The sequence below is a fragment of the Chrysochloris asiatica genome, unplaced genomic scaffold (genome assembly GCF_000296735.1).
Source record: "Chrysochloris asiatica unplaced genomic scaffold, ChrAsi1.0 scaffold00339, whole genome shotgun sequence".
Taxonomy (NCBI): domain Eukaryota; kingdom Metazoa; phylum Chordata; class Mammalia; order Afrosoricida; family Chrysochloridae; genus Chrysochloris; species Chrysochloris asiatica.
In genome coordinates, this window is record NW_006408857.1 from 1700953 (window position 1) to 1727846 (window position 26894).

The 26894-nt window shown below is 43.2% G+C and overlaps 1 protein-coding gene across 1 annotated transcript; it reads left to right on the forward strand.

The window, feature by feature from the left end:
• The first annotated feature begins 4891 nt into the window (after positions 1–4891).
• CTNND1 (catenin (cadherin-associated protein), delta 1) lies at positions 4892–26501 on the forward strand. Its single transcript, XM_006875787.1, has 19 exons — positions 4892–5125; positions 7254–7325; positions 8010–8162; positions 8858–9393; positions 13866–14329; positions 15438–15621; positions 16688–16805; positions 17229–17382; positions 17752–17769; positions 18143–18211; positions 18897–19024; positions 19855–20005; positions 21713–21905; positions 22252–22366; positions 22893–22980; positions 25059–25121; positions 25803–25906; positions 26238–26324; positions 26475–26501. The coding sequence occupies exons 1-19, from the start codon at positions 4931–4933 to the stop codon at positions 26499–26501; spliced, it is 2919 nt and encodes a 972-aa protein (XP_006875849.1). The 5' UTR covers positions 4892–4930.
• The last annotated feature ends 393 nt before the right edge of the window (positions 26502–26894 follow it).

Below are 26894 nucleotides of genomic sequence, written 5' to 3' on the forward strand. Positions count from 1 at the left end.
TGTGGTACAGTGAGTTAATGCACTGGATTGCAAAGTTGGTTTGAACCACAAGGTCGGCAGTTGATGGCTCACCAGCTGCTCCTCAGAAACCCTATACAGGGCTGCTATGGCTCGAAACTGACTCAGCGGCCCATAACACAATATGGAAATAAACCTTTATCTTTGAGTTATGAGATCAGTTACTGTAACTCGCCTAACTCCTGTTACTCCTCCACTTAGATTTCTTTCTTATTTTTTTCCATTCTCCCACTTATACCTAATATCTAGATATTATAACTGGAGTACTGGTGTGGTGTTGTGGGTTAATACACTGGACTGCAAGGTCAGTTTGAATTGCAAGGTCGGCAGTTCAACTACACCAGCTGTTCCCTCGAAAACCCTGTACTGGGTTGCTATGAGTTGGAGTTGGAACTGACTTGATGGCACTTAATAAGACAATCCTTTAGCCTAAAGAAAAGTGAAACTATTCCCCCTGTCCCTCCTTTATCTGTGACGGTTGGGAAGAAAGAGGTTATAGGGAAGAGGTGCTGAACATCATGTATTGGACTCCTATTGTTTTGAACTTAATGGCATAGAAAAAGCACAAGCTTTGGAATGGCAAAGACCTAGATATAAATGTAAAATTTCCTAGTAACTGCGACCTCGGACAATTTGTTTTTTCATGCAATGAAACATACTTCTGTAGGACATTTTTCAGGACTGTCAGAATAATAAATGTAAGGCTTTCAGTAATTGTTAATTTCATGTCACTTTTCCTTTTTCTTTGGTAATAAACTTCTAAGACTTTTCAAATTGAAGCATCGAGTGCTGTAGTAGATGTGGAATGCTGTAAACCACTGCCAGGCACTAGAGAAGCAGTCTGTCCCAGAAACACGAGGCTAGCTGGAACCTCCTGGTAAATAATGTCAGAGTAGGGAAACCAGCTCATCTGTTCCTTAGAACCCAGTTATGCTCTTAATCCAGTTAATTTCATCTTCACAAAATAGTTTTGGACTGAGGCATTCCTTACTATTAAGTAATGTAATTAATTGGGAGAGAGAAACTCACTCTTGAAACAACTTAATACCTCATATTTGTATAGCATACATTATCTCACCTGATCCTCCCAGCAGCTTTTCTTAGTCTGGGCTGGTTGTGGTATTGGCATCTTGCAGATGGGACGTGACAGTTGTTTCTTAGTGGCAAGGCCAGTTCTGAGATGAGTCTTCTGAGTCTTATTCTAACCCACACAACCAGAAAGAACTGGCCTTGCCACCTTCTTTCTGGAAGAAAATATCCCCGTGTTTTAAGACTGTCTCCAGATTAGGGGCAGGTGGTCAGCTTTAAAGCTGAGATGGAGAAACAAATGTGTCTCCATATACTAACAGACCTGACACCTTGGTAGTTCCCCTTCCGTCTGTCTTCCTAGCCCCTTTGCTGAATTAGATGTGTAGGGGCAAAATGGGGCCATTTATGGCAAGGTGACAATTTCTCTGCAGCAGAAGATCATCATTGTGTATGCCCCATGGGAATGATATTTTGAGCTTTTATTAGCAAAGATTATAGGACTGAGGCTACCAGAGCGGTAAGTTTGGATCTCAGTCACTGGAAGATTCTTGAGCTCAGAATCTTCTTGGTGTGGAAGGATCATAGGTCATTATTGATACGAGCAAGTGCTTAAAATGAAGAAATGGAGATGAAAGGGAGGAACATGTTTATTTTTAAATGTTTTATTGTGAAGGAACATGTTTTATAAGGGTACTTACTAAAGATCTTTGAGTGACCTGTTTGAATATAGGTTGGGAATTTGAGAAAGCCACACAAGGTTTTACACTAAAAGAGGAGTTGATGAATGATTGTGGAAACCAAGAACTGGGGTAAGAGAAATTAGAGAAGGCTTCCACATTCCTAGTCCTGGTGTGGCACTGTAGGGTAAACGCTGGACCTCAAGGTCCCTTTGAACTACAATGTTGGCAGTTCAAACTTAGCAGTTGCTCCTTGGAACATTATACAGAGATCATTATACAAGTTGGTATTGACTTGATGGCACTTAACAATAACAACAGCAACACATTCCTGGATTCATGGGCTGGGCCCATCGTAAGTCATTGTAGTGATGGAGAATTCACCCATTTTTTGATATAGAAGGAGTTTATTGGGTGCCTCCTCATCAGTTTCTCCTGGGTATTCTTGCTTGCTGAATGCTGCATACACTTTAGGGCAAACAGGCACAGCATTTGTGCTTGGTGGGGCTGTGGGGAGCGTGGGAATGGGAGCTGAAGTAAAAAAGACTCAGGCTAGGCTAGTCCCCACATGTCTTCTCCATCACTACTATTGCATTGGTTTCTCAATGTCTTTGTGGGCATGTTGAGACTAGGTTTCCAGGTTTCTGCCTTAGGGGTGGGGAAGAGGGGGAAGGGCATTCCAAAGCAAGCCCTCCCCTTGCCCTCCCCCACAGTGAGTTGCTGGACACCAGGAGTGTAAGTGGGTTTTTATCCGTATTGTAATCTGTTCTTGGTGCTGGAGGAACTCTGACATGACAGTAGAATTGGAGTTTTCTGGAAACTGTATCCAAGGCCCAGTTATCTGAAGCAGAGCAAAATCCAAAGGACATTTGGCAAATTAAGCAATTCCGAGACTTTTAAAAATGACTCCCTTCCGTTTCCAGAGTGTCTTTCTCCTAGTTCCTCCCCTTGCTCCTTTTATTTTTATGCGTTGGTGTATTTTATTTTCCTCTCATTTTCCATTTCCTCCATATATTTCTGCAGCTCTCTCCTTCCTTGCTGTGGTGGCTGGGATGCTTCTCCCATGACTTTTTGAATCTAGACGGGGCTGTTCTCTGTGTTAAACCAATCAGTTACGACCTTCTTTTAACAGGTGTGTATGGAAATATTTTTATTAAGAATAAGAAAATCTATTTTAAGTGCCTATTTTCTTTAAGGGTTGATGAGGGGGTGGTGAATAGGAGAGAAGGTTTATTCAGGAATCTCCCTTTCAACATAGTTTATTTTGGACTAGCCATAAAATCTCCCAGAGCTGTAAGAGAGCATGAATACCATGCCACTTCATTTATTAGCCAACTTGTTACTTATAGAATAAGAGTATGAAGAGTTCCTCATTTCTGTATAATTCATTTATTTCAAAACTAATACATAAACTTTTTAGATACTGGCTATTTACCCTGAGCTAGAATAAGAATAGAATAAAACCAAATCCAAACTGAACCCAATGCCATCGAGTTGATCCCAGTCCACAGTGACCCTATAGAATGGAGCAGAACTGCACCACTGGGTTTCTGACACTGTATCTTAATGGGAACAGACAGCCTCATCTTTTTCTTGTGGAGAGGCTCGTGGCTTTGAACCGCTGGCTTGTAATCTAAAAAAGATTTAGAACTTTCTGTGGATTACAGAGATGATGGCAGTCCTCATGGAATACATTGGGGGACAGTTTCAGGACTTGAGCTTGAGGCTCCTTTTTCTAGGTCCCCAAAAGTCATGCGTTTTTTTTTGCACATCGTCTTTTTACTTGGCTATTGTTATGTGGTTGTTGTTAAGTGCCATTGAGTCATTGGTTCCTAAACTATAGCAACCCTGTGTGGGGTTTCCAACAAGCGGCTGGTGAGTTTGAGCAGCTGACCTTGAGGATTTCACACCAGGACTTTCTCTATTGTTGTAGTCAAATAATAACTCCTTTTTAGAGGAGTCACTGACTGTACAGTTAGCAATCCAGTGCTTACCCTCCAGCACTATGTTAAATTAAAATGCAAGTAAGAAATGTTATGAAAATTGTAAAATGTTTCCATCATTAAAGATGGGAGGCAAAATTAAGACCATCTTCTCAATCTAAAAGCCCCATATTTAATACAGGAAAGGGAACCTATCTTTCAAAGTTATACTACAGTTATTGTTGTTGTTGTTGTTAGGTGCCATTGAGTCGGTACCGACTCATAGCGACCTTATGCACAGCAGAAGGAAACACTGCCCGATCCTGGGCCAACCTCACTACTGTTGCCATGCTTGAGTCCATCAATGCTGCCACTTAACTAATCCATCTCGTTGGGTATACTACAGTACTGATAGTATAATATGCTTTGATTATAATTTAACATTGTGCTGTAGGATAAGTACTGGATTGCTTGCTAACTGCGAGGTCGGTGTTTCAAGCCCACCAGCTACTCCCTGGAAACAGGGTCGCTGTGAGTTGAAACTGACTCTATAGCATTTAACAGCAATGACAATTTAGTATTTTTACCATTGTTAAGACCTGGGAGAGATTAAGTAAGATATGTACTGCCTCCTTAACTCTCAGAATGGTTTGCCCCTCTACAGACAGCATAGTGATCGTCTGTACCATGGAATTGTTGCCAGCAAAGTTTTTCAAGGGAAAACACTCCAATTCTAATTGCACATCATGACTATAGCCCTTAGCCACATCCTCCCTCGCCATCAGATAGTATAGAGATTTGGCTCTAGTTAGTTGCACCTTTCCCTGGTGATTTCTGATGGGCTATCTGAGTCCTGGTCTGGCAATGTGGGCTAATGCGTCAGACTGCAAAGTCGTTTGAACTGCAAGGTCGGTGGTTCAAGTTCACCAGCTGCTCCTTGGAAACCCTATACAGGGTCGCTTTGGATCGGAATTGACTTGATGGCATTTAACAACAACAACATTCAAGAGTGTAATGGGAAAAGAATCCTGCCCTAGCAGACACTGGTGATGGGCTCCCAGGCTTGGTGGCTTGCTTTCTGCTCTGCAGTAGAATCATGAGAGGGCATCTTTGGCTCTGGGATTAATAATTCATCTGTCTTCTCTGACCTGTGACCTTTTCTCTCCTCTTTCCTACTCTCTCCCATTAGTGTGAAGTGAGGGGGGCAGTCTCCCTCATTCCTCCTCCCTCTGTGGTCCACCTTCCTTTTTACCCTGCCCTGCGGCGGCTCCGCCCCTTGCTGTTATGGACGACTCAGAGGTGGAGTCGACCGCCAGCATCTTGGCCTCTGTGAAGGAGCAAGAGGCCCAGTTTGAGAAGCTGACCCGGGCGCTGGAGGAGGAACGGCGCCACGTCTCGGCGCAACTGGAACGCGTCCGGGTCTCACCGCAAGATGCCAACCCACTCATGGCCAACGGCACCCTCACCCGCCGGCATCAGGTAACCCCTCTTTCTATCAGACCTGCAGGTAGGACTTCAGCAGGGTCACAGAGATCCTTCTTGGGAAGTTACTCTCCTGATGGTGATGGGTTGTTCACTGCCCATATTTCATGATAAACCTTCCTCAAAATCAGCCACACTGTCAAGCTGATTCCCACTCATAGTGACCCTAGAGGACAGAATAAAACCACCCCAGGAGGTTTGACCATTCTAGGAGGAAAGAAGAGTCTTGGTGTGGTGGTGTAGGATAAACACTGGACTGCTAATCACAAGGTTGGTGGTTCAAACCCACCAGCTGCTCCCCAGAAACTCTAGGCAGCCAGGGTAGTTATGAGTCCGAACTGACTTTGAAGTCACTTTAACAGCAAGAGCAGCTGGGGGTAATAAATAACAACAGCAAGAGATATATTATATCGCTCAGTGCTGAACTGGATGGATTTATCTCCAAAGCCTCCATCTGACTTCCTGTATTGAGGTATAACTTGGTGCTGTACTTAAGTTACTTTTGCTTTCTTTGATTTTTTTCTTGGTATTAAAAATTCAGGAGAGTCAATTCCTGCTTGGTGGTTGGGGAAACTGGGCATCTTGTGCTTGCAGTCTTAGTTCAGCCTCCCTCAGGGAACAATTTGTGCTCAGAATGTGTGGCAATGTCCGTATTTTGTATATTCCATTCCATATTGTCCTAGTATGCTGTCTTTTGTTGACTGTGGAGGAAGGGTCATTGTTCATGCTGTGGGTTGGAGTGCTGTTGAGAGGGAGGATCATGCTACTGTTTAACCCCAAAAACCACAGGAGCCAGTGGTCTCTGAGGCTAGTTGACTCTAGGATGTGACTTGGGAGAGTTTGTGGTAGAAATGAGAAGTAATAAAAAAAAAAAAGAGAAGTATCTTGTATTTCCTACGTGTCTTTAGTCAGACTTCAATGTGATGTAATCTGTCTGAGGTTTTGTCTATCTGTGACCCTATAGTCCCTTTCATTGATACCTTAATTATATTTGAGGTAGAGGAGAAGGTCCCTTATACTGAGGAACCTTTGCAGTTGTGAGCTGTGAAGACAGATTTCCAAGTGAGGGATGGTTAGGAATTTGAAGTAGTCTGTGTGTGTACAGTGTTCTAGGAATTTTTTAGGAACTAGGGTAGAGGATTAGGGTTGAGAACGGGGTTCAGCCTCGGGGTAATGGAGAATCCAGAATTTAGTGTGTGATTTCTCTTTTTCACTTGTTCTTTCTTTTTTTATTTTTAACTTGTGCTCAGCAATGATACTGATACCACACCCTTCCTTCTTCCTGAAAGTAATGTTTAATTTCCTCTCCCTGTAGCATAATACTCCCTATGTAAAGGGGGGTGGGTCAGGGAGTGGGAGGGTCTTCCAAGGTGACTGGATCTCACTCCGTTCTGTTGTAGGAGGAGCAGGCAAATACATTTTTACATGGTCTAAAGTCATTAGATTATTTGCTGCTACATAAAACAGAACAATTCAAGAATGATGCCTTAAATATGTTCTGTGACTGATAATTGATGATGATGTCGAGGGGTCTGCTTGCGTAAAAGGAGTTTGGGGTGCTTTGCTCTCTTCTAAATATTTCGAAAGGAGACTCATGTCTCTTGGTTTCTTTAAAAAGCTCCCTGATATGGGGGTTTCCAGTGGTCATAGAGCGTGAAGATACATGGAACAATAAAGAAAGCTTTGGGAAACCCCCAACCTTGTCCTTCCAACTTTCCATTATTTTTACTGTTTTCCAAAAAGGTTGACTGTTGGGAACTTAATCTGAGTCTCCATTACTTATTCATCAAATAGTTTATGAGTGCCTGTATATGCCAGGCGTTGTTCAAGGCACCAGGGATACATCAGGAACAAAACAGACGCCCCCAAATCCTTTGCCCTCAATGGAGCCTACGTTCTTATGTTCCAGACCCAGTCTGCCAGAGTTCCCGGCCTGATTCCAATTTTGATGAAAGTGCTAAGACTAAGGAGTGATGTGGTTCTTTTATGAGTACTGACACAAGGACTGCAGGCCACAAATATCTTCTTGAAAGCCCTTTTCCTGTTTGGAAAAAAAGGTCATTTATGTTTGATAGAGCAAAGGAAGGCCACAAAATGAATTGTCTTCTTGTGGGCTATGTTTCAGAACGGCCGGTTTGTGGGCGATGCTGACCTTGAGAGACAGAAATTTTCAGATCTGAAACTCAACGGACCCCAGGTAATTGTTTTGGCCCAAAGCTTAGGTTGCTTGGTTTCATTCCTATTTTACTCCCCCAGCCAATAAGATCATATTAGTGTATTGAAAAGGACATGCCACATTGATAATGATTCATTAACGTTGGTTTTTTTAATCCATAGAGCTCCACAGTAAATCTGTGGTTGTGTTTTGGGATGAATATTGATCTCTGTCATCCACTACTCCCCTCCCTGTTTGATTCCTCAATTACTATATTCCTTTTCTAGAGAGGAAGTGCCTTCTAGTCTGCAGAAAATCCCACCTAAAGCCTTTGGCTTTACTCTGAAGAGTAACAGAGTTGGTTTTTACTGAGTTTTCCTGGTTTATTTTCAAAGTTCTTCTGAAAGCTCACTCAGATGTAGATGTGGCTGCAGTTAAACCAGTTCATCTTCCTTTAGAACTGGGAAGTTAAATTTGCTGTCTCTGTCATTTGGCTGCAATGTGGCTGTGGTGTTAATGCAGTTCATGTTTGTTAAATGGCCATGATTGGGACATCTATTGTCCTTTAATAAAGTTCAAAAGATGGGAACAGCTGCCTCTCTATAACCTCTGTGGCCTATGGAGGATGCCTGAGGAATTCCTGTCCCCAGAGTCTCATGATGCTTCCCAGTGAGGTGAATATGTGGCTTAAATAGTAGCATCTTCCTTTTCCTCTTGTCCATGTAGGATCACAGCCACCTTCTGTATAGTACCATCCCCAGAATGCAGGAGCCTGGGCAGATTGTGGAGACCTACACAGAGGAGGACCCTGAGGGAGCCATGTCTGTTGTCTCTGTGGAGACTTCTGATGATGGGACTACTCGTCGCACAGAAACCACAGTAAGCTAAGATGGAGTGAAAGAAGGTGTCTTTCTATGATCTCTACTAGGGGAGGAGTTAAGCACTGAATTAGGGTGGATGCAGGCCAATGATCTATGGGAAAGGCATAAAGAACATGGTCTCTGACCAGATAGAGAAGAGATACAGGGAAATTTGATAGCATGGGGAAGAGAGAAGGTACTTCAAGGTCTGTATTAGCTTGGAGTCCTGGTGTGGTGCTATAGGATGAGCGTTGGACTTCCAACTAAAGTGTCTGCATTCTATACAGAGTTGCTATGAGTTGGAACTGACTCAGTGGTACTTCACAACAACATTACTTCTTTATAAGGTAGTTTTTCCTACTTGGAAAGAAAGGTGGTTGTGGTACGTAACCATGCGCACCTTCGATTCAGTTCTGACCCAAAGTGACCCTGTACAGGCTTTCTGAGGCTGATAATCTTTATGGGAGCAGAAGGTCTCATCTGCAACTGGTAGATTCAAACTGCTGACCTTACAGTTAGCAGCCCAATTCGTATCTCACTACGCTCCCAGGGCTTCTTGAAAAGAAAGGTTTGTGCTACATTTAAGGCAGTTCTTAGTGAAAGAGAGGAGGTGTGTGTAGGGTTTTATTTCTTTTCTTAGAGTTTTCTCGAATTTAAGGCAATATCACTTTGTTCTTCACAAGTCTGTTTTCTGTGTCTTGTTTCTTACTTTAGGTCAAGAAGGTAGTGAAGACTGTGACAACACGGACCGTCCAGCCAGTCCCTGTGGGGCCAGATGGGCTGCCTGTGGATGCCTCCTCAGTCTCCAACAACTACATCCAGACTCTGGGTCGAGACTTCCGCAAGAATGGCAATGGAGGGCCTGGTCCCTATGTGGGGCAGGCAGGCACTGCTACCCTTCCTAGGAACTTCCACTACCCCCCTGATGGATACAGTCGTCACTACGAAGACGGCTATCCAAGTGGCAGTGACAACTATGGTAGCCTGTCTCGGGTAACCCGCATTGATGAGCGGTACAGGCCTAGCATGGAGGGCTACCGGGCACCTAGTAGACAGGATGTCTATGGGCCCCAGCCCCAGGTCCGGGTAGGTGGCAGCAGTGTGGATCTGCATCGCTTTCACCCAGAGCCTTATGGGCTAGAGGATGACCAGCGTAGCATGGGCTACGATGACCTGGATTATGGCATGATAACTGATTACGGCACTGCCCGTCGGACCGGGACACCCTCTGACCCTCGCCGACGCCTCAGGTAGGCAAGAATATGGGCCGGAACCATTTTTCTACTTCCCAGAGTTTTTAGGGATCACCTCCTACCCTCTTCCCCTTTTAATAGAAGCCAGTCCTGTTCTTTGTCTTTTCTCATGAAGTCATATAGTCTGATTATAGAAAGTGACTTGTGGTGGTTATTGGTATATTTCCTTAAGAGTGGACTTTACTTTCATGCCAGAGATTCTGCTATTTCTGGCTAAGATCTGATCTCATCTTGGTGATTATTAAGTGCCGGTCGAGTTGGTTCTGACTTATATAGAGACCCTGTTACAAATTGGGCTGCTAATCTCAAGGTCAGCAGTTTGAAACTACCAGCTGTTCCACGGGAGAAAGATGAGGCTTTCTGTTCCTGTAAAGATTTACAGCCTCGGAAACCCTGTATAGGGTCGCTATGAGTCGGAAATGACTCCACGGCACATAACAACAACAACAGCAACATAGCGTTTTTGAGGAGTGACTGGTGGGTTTGAACTGCAGACCTTGCAGCTCAAACTGACCTTGTGGTCCAGCACCTTATCCTGCAATGCCCCACCAGGATGTTGTTGTTGTTAGGTGCCATTGAGTTGGTTCCAACTCATAGCGACCTTATGCACAGCAGAACGAAACACTGCCCAATCCTGGGCTAACCTCACTATTGTCACACTTGAGTCCATCAATGCTGCCACTCGGTCAATCCATCACGTTGGGGTCTTCCACTTTTTCTCGACCCTCCACCTTACCAAACATGATATCTTTCTCCAGCGACCAGTCCCTCCTGACAATATGTCCAAAGTAGGAGAGACGAAGCTTAGCCATCCTGGCCTCCAAGGAGCACTCTGGCTGCACTTCTTCCAACACAGATCTATTGGTTCTTTTGGTAGCCCATGGCACTTTTCAATATTCTCCTCCAACACCATAATTCAAATGCATCAATTCTTATAAGGTCTTCCTTATTCACTGTCCAGCTTTTGCTTGCATATGAGGTTATTGAAAATACCATGACTTGGGTCAGGCGCACCTTAGTCCTCAAGCTGACATCTTTCCTCTTCAACACTTTAAAAAAAATTTGTGCAGCAGATTTGCCTCAGTATAAATGAGCCTGCTGACTGGACTTACGGAAGACATACTTTAACTTGTTCTGGGTTTCTTTAGCTTTTCATTTGGTGTTAAGAAGAGAGTTGAAAGTTTTAGGTTTCAGAGCCAAAATAGACCTGTGGTTTTAATTCCAAAGTTAAAAACAACCCTTACAAAGTGTTCTTTAGAATGCTGCATTTGATTATAAGGTAAAATGGGGACAGCATCCTTAGAGGTGATCCATTAGTGACACTCTTGAAAGGTCACTAGCAGCTGCCTATCCTGTACTGCTTGTCTCTGGGAGTCTTTGGTGATTTGAAATAGGGGGTGATTGCTGTTTAGACTGGAAGATGACTTGTCTTGAGAGTCAAGTTTGCTGTAGAATGAAGATTGGCAAACCTTTTCTGTAAAGGACCAGATAGAACTAATTTAGGCTTCGTGGACCATACATATATCATTGTTTTCATATTCTTGTTTATGTTTGTCTTTTAAAAAAAAATATGAAAACCATTGTTTATTCTGGAGCTGTACAAAAACAGGTTTGACCTGCTGGTTGCTGAGCCCTGCTTTTGAGTAAACTAGAGACAGGATTTCCAGGCAAAGAGAAAAAACAAGAAACAAAGGAAAATTTCTGGTTTTCTTGATGGTGAGGCGACCTTAACAGCTATTGCTGAATTTCCTTCTATAGCAGATACCTTGGTGCTTGTTTACCTAATGGACTAGGTAGCTTTAGTTAACAGTGAACTAGGTTGGGCACAGGGGTAGAGGCCTCATTATCTAACCCTGAGTCACCCACCATTGAGGTGTCTTTTGAATAGCTAATCCAACTCCCATGGTGACTCACCTTTTATTCCTGGAGGGACAGCAGATCTCAGCTGGTTCAGCCTAGAGCCGTGAGTGGTAGAAACTGCCACAGAGGGAGCTGGGCCCAGGGTGTTGGCTGTGGTACAAGTCTGCTTTTGCAAACTTCCTCATTAGTAAAGCATGGTTAGACCCAAAGGAGTGCATGGGGCAGGTCCTATTCTCTGCTGTGCATAATTGTGGCACTTACTATAAAGACAGGCTTTGGGGCCTGGTCCTTGGATGTGTTCCAGAGTTGCCTTGGACTTGGGAACCTGCTTGTCTAGCAAGAACATTAGCTGCTTCCTGTTCCGGGCCTAGGAGAGTAATAAAAGGTCAAATTGAACCAGTAAAAGCAGAGTGGTAGTGGAAAAAGCATTGGACTACTTGACCTTGGTTCTAATTGTGCCTCTCCCACTAGCTATACGGCCTCAAGCTAGTCATTTAATCTTTCTGGCTCAGCTTTGCTATTTGAAAAACAAAGGAAAGAATGTCCTGAGTCGGGCCTGTAAAAAGGAAATGCCAGGTAGATTTCTCTGAGTGACCCTAATAATCTTGGTTATGGTAATTGCTTTTGTAACTGCTATTTAAAAATAAGTTTTTCCTTTAAAAAAATAAAAGAAACAGTTTGAGTACAGAACTTGGAAAACCCAGGAAAGAATACCATCCATTGACAGAGAACCACTTTTAATACTTTGGTGCATATCCTTCCAGTTTTTCCCTATGTATGTAAATATTCCCTGGCTTTAGTTTTATGAAATGATTAGTTGGCACCTGTGAGACCACCTCTGTTCAGGCTAACCTGGAGGGTTTGGTGACGGTGGGAGTGGTTTTGTAAAACAAACAACAGGCTTATTTGGAGGGTTCATACAATAGATTCCCCTTTCTCCTGTGGGAGCTTCCAGTGAGATGAGCTCACAGATAATGGGTCTCTTCCTTCCTGCTGCCTATGAATAAATAATAGTGTGACAAACTCCCCCTCTAGTGGTTGTTGATAGTACTGAAACAGGAAGGAATTAGCTCAAGGTTGACATTACCTTCAATTGCTTTGCCTTTGTCTCTGAAGTTCTTTGTTGTTGTTAAGTGTCATCCAGTAGGTTTTAACTCCTAGGGACCCTGAATTAGGGTTTCCAAGGAGTGACTAGTGAGTTTGAACTTCAAACTTGCGGTTCAAATCGATTTTGAGGTTGTTTATCCTAAGGTGCCACACTAGGACTCCTCTTTGTGATGATTATTTGCGGTGGAGTTGGTTCCAACTCATAGCAACCCTATACAGGATTTTCGAGGCTGTAAATCTTTACGGGAGCAGAACGCCTCATCTTTCTCCCGCAGAACAGCTGGTAGTTTTGAACTGCTGACTTGGAGATTCACAGCCCAATTCGTAACCACTACGCTACCAGAGCACCTTTCTTTGTGGTTGGGTCTCCCAAATGTTATATTAGTCAGTACTTTCTGTTTTGACAGAATTGGAGATAGTGAGTGCCTTTGAACTTTCGAGGATGGAAACCATTTTTCAAGCATACTTGTTGAGTAACAGAGATGACCCTGGGATGAATTATAAAAATGAATGTCTGGCTTCGACCTCATCAACATCAAAGCCAGGTCCTCATGTTTTTACTCGGAGTTATTGTGTAGTTTCCAGATTAGGGTAGGGAGAAGCTTGAATATGAAGTTTGCTTCTGGGTCTTACTCCACCAGCTGTTTCCTGGTGTAAATGCTTCCTTTCCTGTTTGGCTAAAGGCTTGTAAGAACTGTTCTCAGCCTTTGTTTGCCGCCTTCTGAGACTTTGGTTAACTCCGCTGCCTGAAGGTTGTTTTTAATCTCCACCTTGAGAAGTTGGTGACAGGTATCTCAGATGCTAACTAGTCAAGCTTTGGGTCTGTCTTGGTGATGAGCCTCTAAGAGAGCTTGTTTCTTTCCTAGTGGTCATGTTGTTGTTGTTAGGTGCCGTGGAGTCAGTTCCGACTCACAGCGACCCTGTACAGGGTTTCTGAGACTGTAAAACTTTACGGGAGCAGAAAGTTTCATCTTTCTTCAGCGGAACAGCTGGTAGTTTCGAACTGCTGACCTTGCGGTTCGCAGCCCGATTCGTAACCACTATGCTACCAGAGCTTCTAGTGGTCATATCTCATTGCAAGTGTCTTTGAAATGATGAGGGGCCCTATGGTGCAGTGGGTGTGGGTTAAGCTTTGAGCTGCTAACCGAAAGGTTGACAGTTCAAATCCACCAGCTGCTCCAAAAGAGAAAGATGAGACCGTGTGCTCCTGTGAAAATTGACCATCCTTGGAAATCCTGTGGAGCAGTTTTACTCTGTCCTTACAGGGTTGCTGCGAGTCATAAGCCACTTATGGTAGTGAGTTTAAAATTACTAACTTAATTATTTCTGTCTCTTTAAGAAAAATTGATCAGTACATCATTCATGTACAGGAAATGTAAGATCATTGTTTTGTAGCTTCGGTAACCCCTCCCTTGAAGTTGAGGGGTAGCAGGAATGCCCAGGAAGCCTGACCTAACAGCATGCTGTATTCCGTTTTGTTTGGTTCTTCTAAAACCTTGCAGGAGTTATGAAGACATGATTGGTGAAGAGGTGCCACCGGACCAGTACTACTGGGCTCCTTTGGCCCAGCATGAAAGGGGGAGTTTAGCAAGCTTGGATAGCCTGCGCAAAGGAGGACCCCCGCCACCCAGTTGGAGACAGCCAGAGCTGCCAGAGGTGATTGCTATGTTAGGGTTCCGATTGGATGCCGTCAAGTCCAATGCAGCTGCATACTTGCAACACTTGTGTTACCGTAACGACAAGGTGAAGACTGATGTGCGGAAGCTCAAGGGCATCCCAGTGCTGGTGGGATTGTTAGACCATCCTAAAAAGGAAGTGCACCTTGGAGCTTGTGGTGCGCTTAAGAACATCTCTTTTGGGCGTGACCAGGATAACAAGATTGCCATAAAAAACTGTGATGGCGTTCCTGCTCTTGTGCGGTTGCTCCGAAAGGCTCGTGATATGGACCTTACTGAAGTTATTACAGGTGAGCTCTAGACCTTCAGGAGCTGCTGCCCACTAGAGACATGGAGAGCTTAGAGTGGTGTCCAGCCTTTCACATTTGAGTAGAGCTTGTGAACTGGTGGTGGCCCTTGGGCCAAATACACCTCACAGATCACACAAGGTTTTGAAATTTTTAAAGAATTGGTGGTTAATGTTTAAAATTCAGGAGATTGCACCTACAATTCTAGTTTCCAGACTTCTCTTTAAAACGTGGAAAAGTCAGTAATAATAGATCTGCCTTCCTACAGGGCAGTTCGTCTGAATTTACTGGGGCATATACTCTTCAATTTGAGTAATCCCACCTTGTCATCTCTGACTATCTACTGCTAAATAGAAGGAGTTCTCCCAAACTTTGCCCTTTATCGTTTAATCTTCTGGCTATGACTGACTTAACCTGGCTTGTAGAGATATTTGAGCTTATAGCCCTTGTTTTAGAACAGTGATAGTCTTTCACATGGTGAGTTGTAATCCACTAGTGAGTATTGAAAAAAATTTTGTGGATCACAGTCCACATTCCAAAAGAAAAAAAGACAAATAGTGTCGACTAATGGTTCTGATATCACTGTGGGGTTCTGTGATTTTTTGCAAAGCCTGGAGACATTTTGGTTACTGTGAGTACTTACTGATGGAGTTCTGGTGTGGTGCTATAGGATAAGCATTGGACTCCTGACCTCAAGGTTGGTGGTTCAAACCCACCAGTTGCTCCTTGGAAGCCTTTTACAGGATCTTTTTGAGTTGAATCTGACATGATGACACTTCACACCAACTGGTGTCTAATGAGTAGAGACCAGAATACTACTAAATATTTAACAGTGGACAGGATAGCTTCCCCCCCACACAAAACAATTTTCTAGCCCCAAAGTAGCCCCAAGTTTGACAACCCCTGGTCTAGTTATGAAATTTTATTAATGTTTGCAATGAGCCATAATGTAAAACACATTTCTTATTCTGGGTTATAAACAAAAGCTCAAATACCACCACAAGAGATTGGGGAAGACAGAAGTGATGGAATAAGGGGATTCTCTCTCTGGCATTCTGCAAACATGCTGTCTTACATGCTGGTGAGCTAGTCGACTCATTGTCTCTGCCAGGAACCCTATGGAATCTCTCTTCCCATGACTCAATCAAAATGGAGATTGTGGACCACGCACTGCATGCCTTGACGGATGAAGTTATCATTCCACATTCTGGTTGGGAGCGGGAGCCTAGTGAAGACTGTAAGCCTCGCCATATTGAGTGGGAGTCGGTGCTCACCAACACAGCTGGCTGCCTTAGGTACAGTAGGGGCTTTGAGGGAGTCAACATGATGGTTTTGAGGACTGACTTCGATTTAAAAAGAAATTTCTCTCTGTCATTCACCTCTGTCTCCTACCTGTGTTTCTATCTTTGTCATTATTCCCTCTCGTATGCCATATATGCCTGCCGTTGCCCACATATCCTGCTTCCATCTTTGTCCCTCTAAGCTGATAAACATGCTCAGCTCAGGACTTCCCTGTGTAAGGCCTCTCTCCAGTCTGTGCCTGTGACCCTGCCCCCAGGTGTCCACACCTCATGTCAGGCGCCTGGGAGATGAGATGGAGAGGTCAGTTCCTCCTTCTGCTCTAATGCCCTTCTTTCCATAGTTACCTTTTGAGGCTGAACTCAAGTGCCTTTATTGCATGAATTGTTCCTGGTTTCTTCTTCCTATAAATATATTCGTTTAAAATTTTTTTTAAATTTTGTTGAGAATATATACAGCAAAACCTACAACTCAGCCATTTCCACATGTGCAGTTCAGTGACATTGCTTTCTTGCTCTGAGCTGTGCAGCCATTTCCCCCTCCTTTTCTGAGGGGGAAACTCATTCCTACCTAAGGTGCCTATGTGATCTTTTGAGTTGCTACTGTCTGACTGAGCCTGTTACATATAGTACTTTAAAACCATAATGCTCTAGGCACACATGGAGTATGTTGTTTTCCTATTTGGAATGGTATGTGCTTACCCTGTTCTGCATTTGTACTCATTTGTATTTCCATACAAGAAGTATGAGGTGGCTTCAGAAAATTCATTGAAAAATGGATTCCCAACTTTCTAAAGCCTCTGCATATCTGTTGTGTGTTTAATAATTGCTATTGTGATACTTTGTTTACTTTTCCCTTTGTCCCTACCACATAGTCAGGGTTATAAATGTTCTGAAGGTAAGGATGATCTTGATTTAACTTTGTGTTACCTGCATTGCCTTACTTATGTAATAGGTACCTGCTCTGTTACAGTGAATGGAAAAGGTATTTTAGATGCTGAGGGTTCCTTAAAGGATGATTTTTGAATTTGCATTATCTTGAGGTTTCTTTCTTTCCCCTCAGGAACGTCAGCTCAGAGAGAAGTGAAGCTCGCAGGAAACTTCGGGAATGCGATGGTTTAGTTGATGCTCTCATTTTCATTGTTCAGGCTGAGATTGGCCAGAAGGATTCAGACAGCAAGGTATGTTAGTGTTGACTAAGTGTATTTCATTCGTGTGGTATCTGGAGTGTAGTAGAGCTGTTGACTCAGATTTTCAGATACCCATACCAGCTGGAACTTAGAAAAGCAGTTTTCTTGAGACTTTCCTTCACCTACAATAATATATTTTAAAGCTGCTTAGCTGTACTTTTAAGATGCTATATTTTTCAAAGTAGGAAAAAGTCAGTGTGACCAATTTTGGGTCACACAACAAACAGTGGCAGAAGCCAGTGTGTTCCCAGTTGGCTCTTACTGAGGTTATAAGGATTTTGACAAGCTTCAGGATGCTTAAGAGGCTTTATGGTTGATAATGACTGTGATTTTCAGGATCAGGATTTTTAAGTCATGAAAACCTGTGCTTTAGACATTCTCTTCTCATTGAGCCTTTTGTCTCATGTACCCAAGCTTGTGGAGAACTGCGTTTGCCTTCTTCGGAACTTATCATATCAAGTTCACCGGGAGATCCCGCAGGCCGAGCGTTACCAGGAGGCCCCTCCCACCATTGCCAACAATACTGGGCCACATGCTGCCAGTTGCTTCGGGGCCAAAAAGGGTAAAGGTGAGTCTCTTGAATGTGGTATGGGGAAAGGCAAGAGCTCCTTGAGCTTTAGGTGCGAAGTATGTGCCAAGCAGGCGGTCTGCTTGGTCAGAGATGTCTTTTGCTCTGCTGCTGCTTCCCTTGTGTTGTGTGCTTTATTCAAGGTGGTGGTGGTGTGGTGTCGGTAGCAATGATTGGGTCAGTGAAGGACAAGAACTCAACTAATCTGGGGCCTTCTCCCCCGTTCCTCCTTTGTGTTTCCTGTGTTTTTCTTTTCCCCTCTGTGCTTTACTGCCTGTTTGCCCATGGTCCCGTTGACATCCCTCTCCTGCGTTTTTCTTCCTTCAATCTCTGCTCTGCTTTCCATCCACTTGGGTGACGCACTGGAAGATGAGTGGTTCTCCAGAGGTGAGTGGAATCTTTTAAGGCGCTTGTCTACTTTTAATTTGCATGATTTGGTTTTGCATTCCCTAGTGTCTCCTTGCCTAACCCTACCCTGTGATGCATGGAAGAAGACCATTGAAACCAGTGTAGTTCTTCTGAGTGAAAGGCCCATAGCATGCTAGTCCCTGTCATCAGGACAAAGGGCAGTAGCACAGCTATGCTTACCCTAACTTCCCTGTTGCCTTGTGATATTGGCCCCCTGCTAGGACAAGCCCCCCAGGGGCCCTGAGTTTTCTTTGCCCATCTTGATGAGTGAAGAATGAAAAAGTGTTCCAGGCTGGAGTCTTTTTCCTTTCTTAAGCTTTTGCCCTTCCCTACTTTTTTTAAATTTCCAAAGGGAAAAAACTCACAGAGGATCAAGCAAACGATACTGTGGACTTTCCCAAAAGAAGCAGTCCTGCTCGAGGTAAGTTAGCTTTTTCTTCTCGTCACCAAGGGTCTCATAAACATAATCCACAGATAGAGTATTGGGTAGCCTAACAGCAGATTATAGGTATATATGATCTTGTTCACTCTTTTTTCTTCTCTGACTCATGGATTTGAAGTGATAGTGAAAGTGTTAAATGCTATAGTAACTTATGAGAGACTGTAGCAATAACTTGAAAGGGGCTGCTTGTTCAGACAACTCTGGATTACTTGATGATAGGTTAAGGGTAAAGTCTTCATGGTAGTCTCTACTAGGAACTTAGGTAGCCTAAGCCAATTAAATCTTACCTGTTCATTTGAGACTCTTTGACACTGACTGACTGATTGCTACAAATGAGCTAAATAAATGCTCTGAATGCCCATGATCAAGCCAAGTCAGATGAGAGAGAAGAGAGTTCTACATGATGAACTGACATCTATGCTGCTATTACCATGAGTTACTTATTGTTCTGACTCGATGGCTCCTGACAACAACAACACAACAACTCATTGTTAAGGCACCGAAGCAGACCTCTGAGTTTGCTGTTGAGTGGAGAGTGTTGGGAACCTTCTGATATAGGACCATCACTGTGCATCCACAGTACTAAGTTTGGGCTCCAACTGGCCAGAGCCTGATTTGTAGGTATTGGTTATCCCCCTCTGCTTTCTTGCTTCTTGTTGTGCAGGCTATGAGCTCTTGTTTCAGCCAGAGGTGGTCCGGATATACATCTCACTCCTCAAGGAGAGCAAGACCTCTGCTATCCTAGAAGCCTCTGCTGGAGCTATCCAGAACCTGTGTGCTGGGCGCTGGACGGTGAGTATCTTTTAGCAAATGGATTAGGAGGTGAGTATAAGAATAGTGTGGGCATGATGTCTGACCTCCTCTGACTTCGCAAGGCAGAAGGAGAAGCAAACTCACATCAGCCCGAGGCTGATTCCTGTGAAGCGGAGGTCAGACATGCCTCCGTCCTCCAGTCTTCTGACACAACCACCTTTCCCAAGGCATTCTCAACTTTTCTTCTGGCTTCACTAATGCATTGCAGTGAATACACAGAATTCATAGACCATACTCATGATTACGGGGTTTACTAGGGACCAGAAATGTTAGGGATACAGTTCTTCTGGTCAGGAGCACCCCTTCTCAGCCATTCCGGTAGACACATTTCTCTCTTGTCCGTGGCCTCAGAGCCATGCTGCACCTTGACCTCTGTAAGTGATACAGAGTTCCTTTAGTGCTGTTGATAAATGCCCAAAGGGCACACCATGCTGCCATATGCCTCAGCCTGAAGGCTTCTCTGCCACTGCTCTCGTGCCTCTTGGATTGAAGAGGTTCATTGCTCCGGGATCTCAGGGACCAGAGAATATGCTCAGCTCCTGGTTCTTCTTTCTCAGTGGTAGTGAGGTCATGTTCCTGCTTCTGAGATGGCTCATTTGAAGCTAGTGGGATGGTAAACTGACCAGTCCCCTCCTTAGTGCTCATACACCGTATTTGCCTGGTCTCACCTGGTCATTTGGTGGGAGTTACAAAGACTGTGGCTGGAAGAACCATATCAGATCATTCATAGCATCGCCGTGGGAGGACTTAGATAGCTAGTTTACTGAAATTTGTAATCTGTTCCACTTCTTTCCATGTGCTGCTTCTAGTATGGTCGATATATCCGCTCTGCTTTGCGTCAAGAGAAAGCTCTTTCTGCGATAGCTGACCTCCTGACCAGTGAACATGAGCGGGTAGTGAGAGCTGCCTCTGGAGCTCTGAGGAATCTGGCTGTGGATGCTCGCAACAAAGAGTTGATTGGTAAGGAGTTGAGTGCTTACCATCTAGTAGAGCAGAGGCTTCCTGTTTTCTGTATTACAATGACCGAGGGAAAGAGTCCTCCACAGCTTGTGAATCCAGGGACTGGAGACGACTGCAGTTCAGTGGTCACTCTTCAAAGATGGATTAGTAATAGGGATTATTTATTGAGCATTCCCTGAGGGGAGCAAACAGTGGACACACATGGCTGCTTACTGAACACAAGTGGCTACTTACGGAAAGGTTAGTGGCCTTTGTCCACCCAGAGGCCCTTGGAAGCCCTGTGGAGCCCTGTTCTACTCTGACACACATGGAGTCACCATGAATGGTGATCAAGTAAGCACTTGTCTCTTCTCACTTACTCCCACCCACAACCACACAGGGCCGAGCAGCACTGCTCCCCAGTGTTTCCCAGACTACAGGTCTTCATGGGGACAGCCAAGCCTTATCGTCCTCTCTTGGAGTGAATGAAGGTGGATTTGAACTACTAACCTTATGGTTAGTGACCCAATGCTTAACCCCATTGTGTCACCAGGGCTCCTTTAAAAAGTTTTTAAACAAATAAAGGAAACTCAGGGTCAGGGATGTTAAGTAATTTTCCTAGAGTTAACAATAGTAGCAGAACCCAGATTTCTGTGTGTGTATGTTTAATTCATAAGGATTCTATTGATCTGCTAAAATATTTTCAGTTGAGTTTCTGAAAAGACTTTTTAAAAACACTTTTTGTTATGAATTGAATGAAGGTTTACAGATAAAATCATCAGCTTTACATTCAACAAATGCTACACTTTGTTTCATCTCAATGATTGCAATCCCCGCCATGCAACAACAGTGATCCCACTTCCTCCATCCCACCCTCCGTCCCATCCCTTCTCAGCTTTGTCCTTAGGTAAATGTTGCCCTTTTGATCTTGAATGGTTGACCCTTCGATGGGGAGCATACCTTACTAGTGTTGCTGTCCCCCTATATATCTATCTACTGCTTGGCTGAAAATTGGGCCATGAGGGTGAGTTCCTTTCAAGACCATGAGGGTGGTCGAGGATCTTAGTCTTGGGTTCCTCCAGTCTCTTTCTGACCAGTAAGCCTGGCCCTTTTTATAACTTTGAATTTTGTTCCACATTTTCTCTCACTCTTCTGGGACCTTCTAATGTGAGCTTTTTCAGAGGGGTTGGTAGGGGTAGCCAGGCACCATCTAGTGTTTCTGGTCTCAGAGTCATGGTGACTGATGTTTCCATGCTCCATTGGTCCACTGGGCTAGTGGTTTCCAAGTATCTTCAATTTTCATCACTCTTCTTTCTTCTGCATATAGAGATGAAATCTACCTTACATAGCTGCTCCTGAGTTTTTAAGAGCCCAGATGCTATTCACCATAGTAGGGTATAGAACATTGTCTTGGTGGACTATGTTATGCCAACTGACCATGGTAAGATGGTAGCATTTTTAATAGACATTATTTACATGGTTTCATTGTGAATAAAGCAGGGGAGAAGAAATCATAGGAAGAAGACTAAATTCATCTATTCCAGGTCCTTGGCTCTTTTGATATGATAAACCCATAGGAAAATGAAGTTGATTTATGTGGAGTAGTACTTAAGCATTTTTGTTTCATCAGTTAGTGCATTTAGTTAGGTGTTATCATTTTTAAGACTTCCCCTGGCCTGACTCAGCTTGTTCCTTCCTGCATATGTTTTTTCTATCTAACTGCTGTAGGTAAACATGCTATTCCTAACTTGGTAAAGAATCTGCCAGGTGGGCAACAGAACACTTCCCGAAATTACTCTGAGGATACTGTCGTCTCTATTTTGAACACCATCAATGAGGTTATTGCTGAGAACTTGGAGGCTGCCAAGAAGCTTCGGGAAACGCAGGGTATTGAGAAGCTGGTGTTGATCAACAAATCAGGGTGAGCTCACCACTTCCAAGGATGACTGGAAGCATTTGCATATGAAAGAGCTTTCCCCCACCACCACCCTTTTTTTTTTTTTTTGAGTTTTTTCCCTTCTAAGTACATGGACAGTGGCAAGAGGTATTGCTCTGCTTTCTGCCATGTTGATTTATAAATTGGCAACAGGTCCTCTTGCATCAAATGCTTTTTGTGCTGATCTTTGGGACAAAATACAGGATTTGGAGAAAACGATCTTGCCCACTTTGGCATTTATGTTTTATGTTAAATTGTATTGGAGGATAGCATGTTGAGCTTCTTTCTTGGTCTTATATCCATATTTCGTCTGGTGTTGCTTTTCTCAAAGGAATCGCTCCGAGAAAGAGGTTAGAGCAGCGGCACTCGTCTTACAGACCATCTGGGGTTATAAAGAACTGCGGAAGCCACTGGAAAAGGAAGGATGGAAGAAAACAGACTTTCAGGTAGTGGGAAGGAACTTTGAAGAGTGAGGCTTTTGCTTTTTTAAATTCTCGATCCCAGTGTAATACATCTGTCTTGTTTTGTTCTAATTTATTAACACACTGAGTTGTCTTCTGTCCAAGCCTTTCAGCACTAAGGAAATCTGTTGGTTTACTCCTCAAAAGTGACCTTACAGGTCATTTGCTACTGAAGCAGCTCTGGTCTCCCTCGATGTCCTAACATTAACATTCCCTAAGTGCTCCTGGTAGAGAGACATGGGGAAGGGTACCCCAGGTCTTTTTCTTTTCCGCCCCCCCCCCAATCTGTCATAGCATTTTGAAGGACATTACTATTCCTGAGTCTTTGCCTCCCTGTACGAGGGTTTGGTGCCTTGCAATGTTCGTGTTCTGGTTGTGAATACAACTAAAAGCTGTAATATCCTAGTTGCTTCACTAAGTAGCGCAACCTTATGAGTTGAAATTGGGATGTGAACCTGGAAGGGAGGGAATAAGATGTAGGTAAATTCCGTGTTCTGGGGTTTGCTTCCAGGTGAATCTCAACAACGCCTCTCGGAGCCAGAGCAGTCATTCCTATGATGATAGCACTCTCCCGCTCATTGACCGGAGTCAGAAATCAGGTATACTGGCGTGGGAGCACGCCTCTTTCCTTGCAGCTGCCCTGCCTTCTCTGAATCTCTGCATACTGATTCAGAATGGGCGGGGGAGACGTTGATATTTCTGAGTGAACGAGGCTTTTGTGGGTGGGGAAGAGGAAGGGAAATCTTATGCAAGATTTATAAAGTTAGAATTTATAATCGCTGGCCTGGTCGATTTAAATGGATGGAAAGTGAACCCCTAGTTCCTTTGTTTATTTTCCTTTTAATTTTCAGTATAATGCCAATTAGTAAATGCTAACTGTTCAAACATTACAAGAGACAGATAGCAGAAAAATGATACACAATGACTTAATTCTCTCACCTGGAGATCACTATTGTCATTTGATCATTTTAGACACTTGCCATTAGTGCAAACCTATCTTCACCCCTGTCACCTCGGCTCAAAAAGAATGATATATCTTGTTTTGAAAAATATTCTCTTTTTCCGTTAACTCCGTGTTTTGTTTTTCATTCTTAATGACACGTGGCTTTTGCATAAATTCTTTGTGCATGGACTGAGAATCGCCAAGACTGTTATGTTTATACTGATGGCACAAAAACACTGGTGGTACTTACTGCTAATTAAGGCAAAGGCACCAAACTTGCATTAGTCATTGTATTCTTCATTTAGTGTATTTACAGTTTAAAAAAAAGAAAAGGAAAGAAGAGCCAGTTTCCCTCAAAAATTCATTTGATGAAGTTGCAAAAATTGTTAATTTTGTTAAGGTCCTGGTGTGATGCTGTGGGATAAAGCATTGGACCTTAAGGTTGGTTTGAAATGTAGGGTTGGCAGTTCAAACTTACCCAGCCGTTCCTTGGAAACACTTTGAGTTGGAACCGACTCGGCACCACTTAACAACAACAACTACTTCTAAGTTCTCATGAAGCACTTATACCACCTACTAAAGTATTGGTGCTGTGGGTCAGAACCGACTCGACAGCACTTAACAACAACAAAGTGTAATAGTTGCTTCTTGGAAAAGCACTTATGCTATTGTTTGAGTTGCTAGGTTTTTTCACCCCCCTTTTTTGTGGGATACTATTTTTACTTGAAAGATAACTGGCAGACAAAGTGTGACTGCTCAGACTTGGGAGTTTGGTGCACATTTTCTTGGATGAATACAGTGAGCCTGTCCATTTGAGGAAAATAGCTGTCAACATTGGTTGTCCACGATAAAGTTTGCGCATTGAAGTGACAGTTAACAGTTTTGGAAAGCTTTAATCTACCACTGTGAGCCTGATAACTGTAAATACTCAGAGGCTTTTCTAATGAAATCAGTGGTGCTAGCAACATGTGCTTTTTTTGTTTTTATATTATATAGTGAATTGTGTTAATATTTGGAAGATCTGCATAACCATGAACCAGTATTTTCCAAGTGATGAATGCATGATGTTTCAAAATCATGCAGGGTTACTGATCCAAGACAGATCAATGAGTTTTCATTTAATAGCATATGAAGAGATCATTAATATGACTTTAGAGTCTATGTTGCTTATTAACACGAAATTGCTTGTCTAATGTTGGTGTACTATTGAAGAATATCTACAGTTATCTAAAAAGGCTACTAAAATTCTTTTCCCTTATATAGTGTGTGAGGTCAGATGTTTTTTTCATATTTTAATCTAAACAACATATGACTATAGATTTAAATGCACAAGCAGATAGGGGAATTTAGCTTTTATTAAGCCAAACTTAAAAAGATACACAGATTTTTTTATACATGATTTGTTAATGATATATTCTGTTTATAGAAGTTAATGTGTTAAATTTTTCATTATAGTAGATAATGACTGCTCTAAGCCACACCCATGAAAGCTGTGGGTCTTCATCAGCTGCTGGTGTAGATTGAGTGGCTTTTCTCTCAGGGGTCTTTAGGGAAGACTATTCCTCTAATAAGGCTTTGCTGTAACCCTAGAGTGTAATGCCTGCCCCATAGTGCAGGCTCAGTTAAAAATTTAAATGCTGAGGGAGGAGGAGGGTGGGAAGACAGACCAGCAACAGGTTTTTGATGGGTCTAGGTTTTGAAGACTTAATTTTTGACCTTTCTGACTCCATATAGATAAGAAACCTGATCGGGAAGAAATTCAAATGAGCAATATGGGATCAAACACAAAATTATTGGGTAGGTGATTTATGTCTGCTTAAGAACATGGAGTGACATTTTGTTGGGGTGCCAAGAACTAATCTCGGGCTTAGGTTTGACCTCTCTCCTAGAGGAACCCTCGCCACTCATCATCTTGGAAGAGCATTGGCTATTTGTTTCCATTTTAAAGGATGAAAAAAAATTGAGATCCATCTATTTTTTCAGTTTTCTGATGTCCAAAAAGCTTTTAGTGCCTCTCTCATTCCTGCAAAATCAAGTTGATCCTGTGAAACTGTTATTCTTAGCACTTCACAGTTTGAGCTCAGGCTTCCCTCTGTCTTCTCTCTTCTCTCCGTGTTTTAGTCCACTTGGTTGACTTGCTAATGCTTTTTTTCATTCAATACTTTTATTTATTTTTCTTTCCATTTTCTTTCCTATGGGAGTCTTTTAAATCCTCTTTCCAATACTTTTTATATACAGAGCTCTTCACTTTGACTTTATTTTTACTATAGGGCATACTCTTGGTATTTCATATATATTGTCTTCCCGATTAGATTCAAGTTCTTTTTAAGTTAGAGACTACTAGACTAGACCCTAATGCCATTCTAGAACTTTGGCCAAGCTCAGTTCCCCCCAGAGGCTTAATGCACACTTAACTGTTTGATATGTATTGTATGATAGAGAAGGATTTTTCTGTTGCTGTTTTTTCCCCCCACCTAGATAACAACTATTCCACATTGAATGAGAGAGGGGACCACAGTAGAACACTGGATCGATCCGGGGACCTAGGGGATATGGAGCCATTAAAGGGAACACCCCTGATGGTAAATTCTCTTCATATATGGTTTTGAAGCCTGTGTGTTTTGTGGAATAGAGACATTGTTTACTGGTAGGGGTTTGACTCTTTAGCTGGTATTCCTTCTTTGGTGGTTGAGTTGGTGGGGCGTAAAGTAAAACACATGTGCATGTGTTACTGATCCTGAGAAGACTAACAGTAACTACTCTGCCCTCATACCTGCCTGTCTTCCTGTGTCTTACCTTTCTCTTACTGTTAACTTTGAGTTAATAGATTTTGGACTGTACTCTCGGTCTGGGACACACTCACAAGATTCCTGTTTCCCTACTCTCATACTAACAAAATGCATGTGTTCACAGCAGGACGAGGGGCAGGATTCTCTGGATGAAGAGTTGGCTGTGTTGGTTTTGGATGATGAGGGGGACCGAGTTTCTTACCCCCCCATGGTATGTCCTCTAGTCACCCCCAAGAGAGGAAGGAGGCCCGTGTGTAGCAGCAATTTGCCAATCATGCTGATCAGATCTGGCCAGAGACAGTAGTCTCGGCCCCACATGTGGAGCTTAGGGGTTCTGCTTCTCTGATTGTTGCCTCTTAAGAGTCTGGGATATGCATCGGTGGTCTGATCTCCGCTATGCGCTCCTTTCCTTCCTCCAGATTTGCTCAGCTGTCTTTTTGGTTTGCCCTAATCCCAACTCATAACGTACTCTTTCTTTTTATCCCCTACAGCAGAAGATTTAGCACCTCTATCTCCGCTGCACCTGAGCTTATAATATATGTACTTTTATTTTTTGGTGGTGAAATGGACTAATGATTTTTCCCTTTCTTCGCTGGACTATTGTGCCAACTGCCAGGCTGCCTCCTGCCCTCAGAGCCTAAGTGGCCACCTTCTTTTTCGTCAACTTCCAACTTCCTCCAGTGAAGTGTAATTGATCCCTCACTCCAAATCCCCTCCGGTTTTTCCCAAAGAGCCTGACTCAATTCTTTGCATAGGATGCCTCATTCTCTCCTATTTGGAG

Bases quoted from the DNA above. Each gene is read 5' to 3' on its own strand.
- CTNND1 (XM_006875787.1), top strand. From the start codon at position 4,931: ATGGACGACTCAGAGGTGGAGTCGACCGCCAGCATCTTGGCCTCTGTG. The intron at 8,163-8,857 runs GTAAGCTAAGAT...TTCTTACTTTAG, and splicing joins CTCGTCGCACAGAAACCACA to GTCAAGAAGGTAGTGAAGAC. The intron at 9,394-13,865 runs GTAGGCAAGAAT...AAAACCTTGCAG, and splicing joins GACCCTCGCCGACGCCTCAG to GAGTTATGAAGACATGATTG.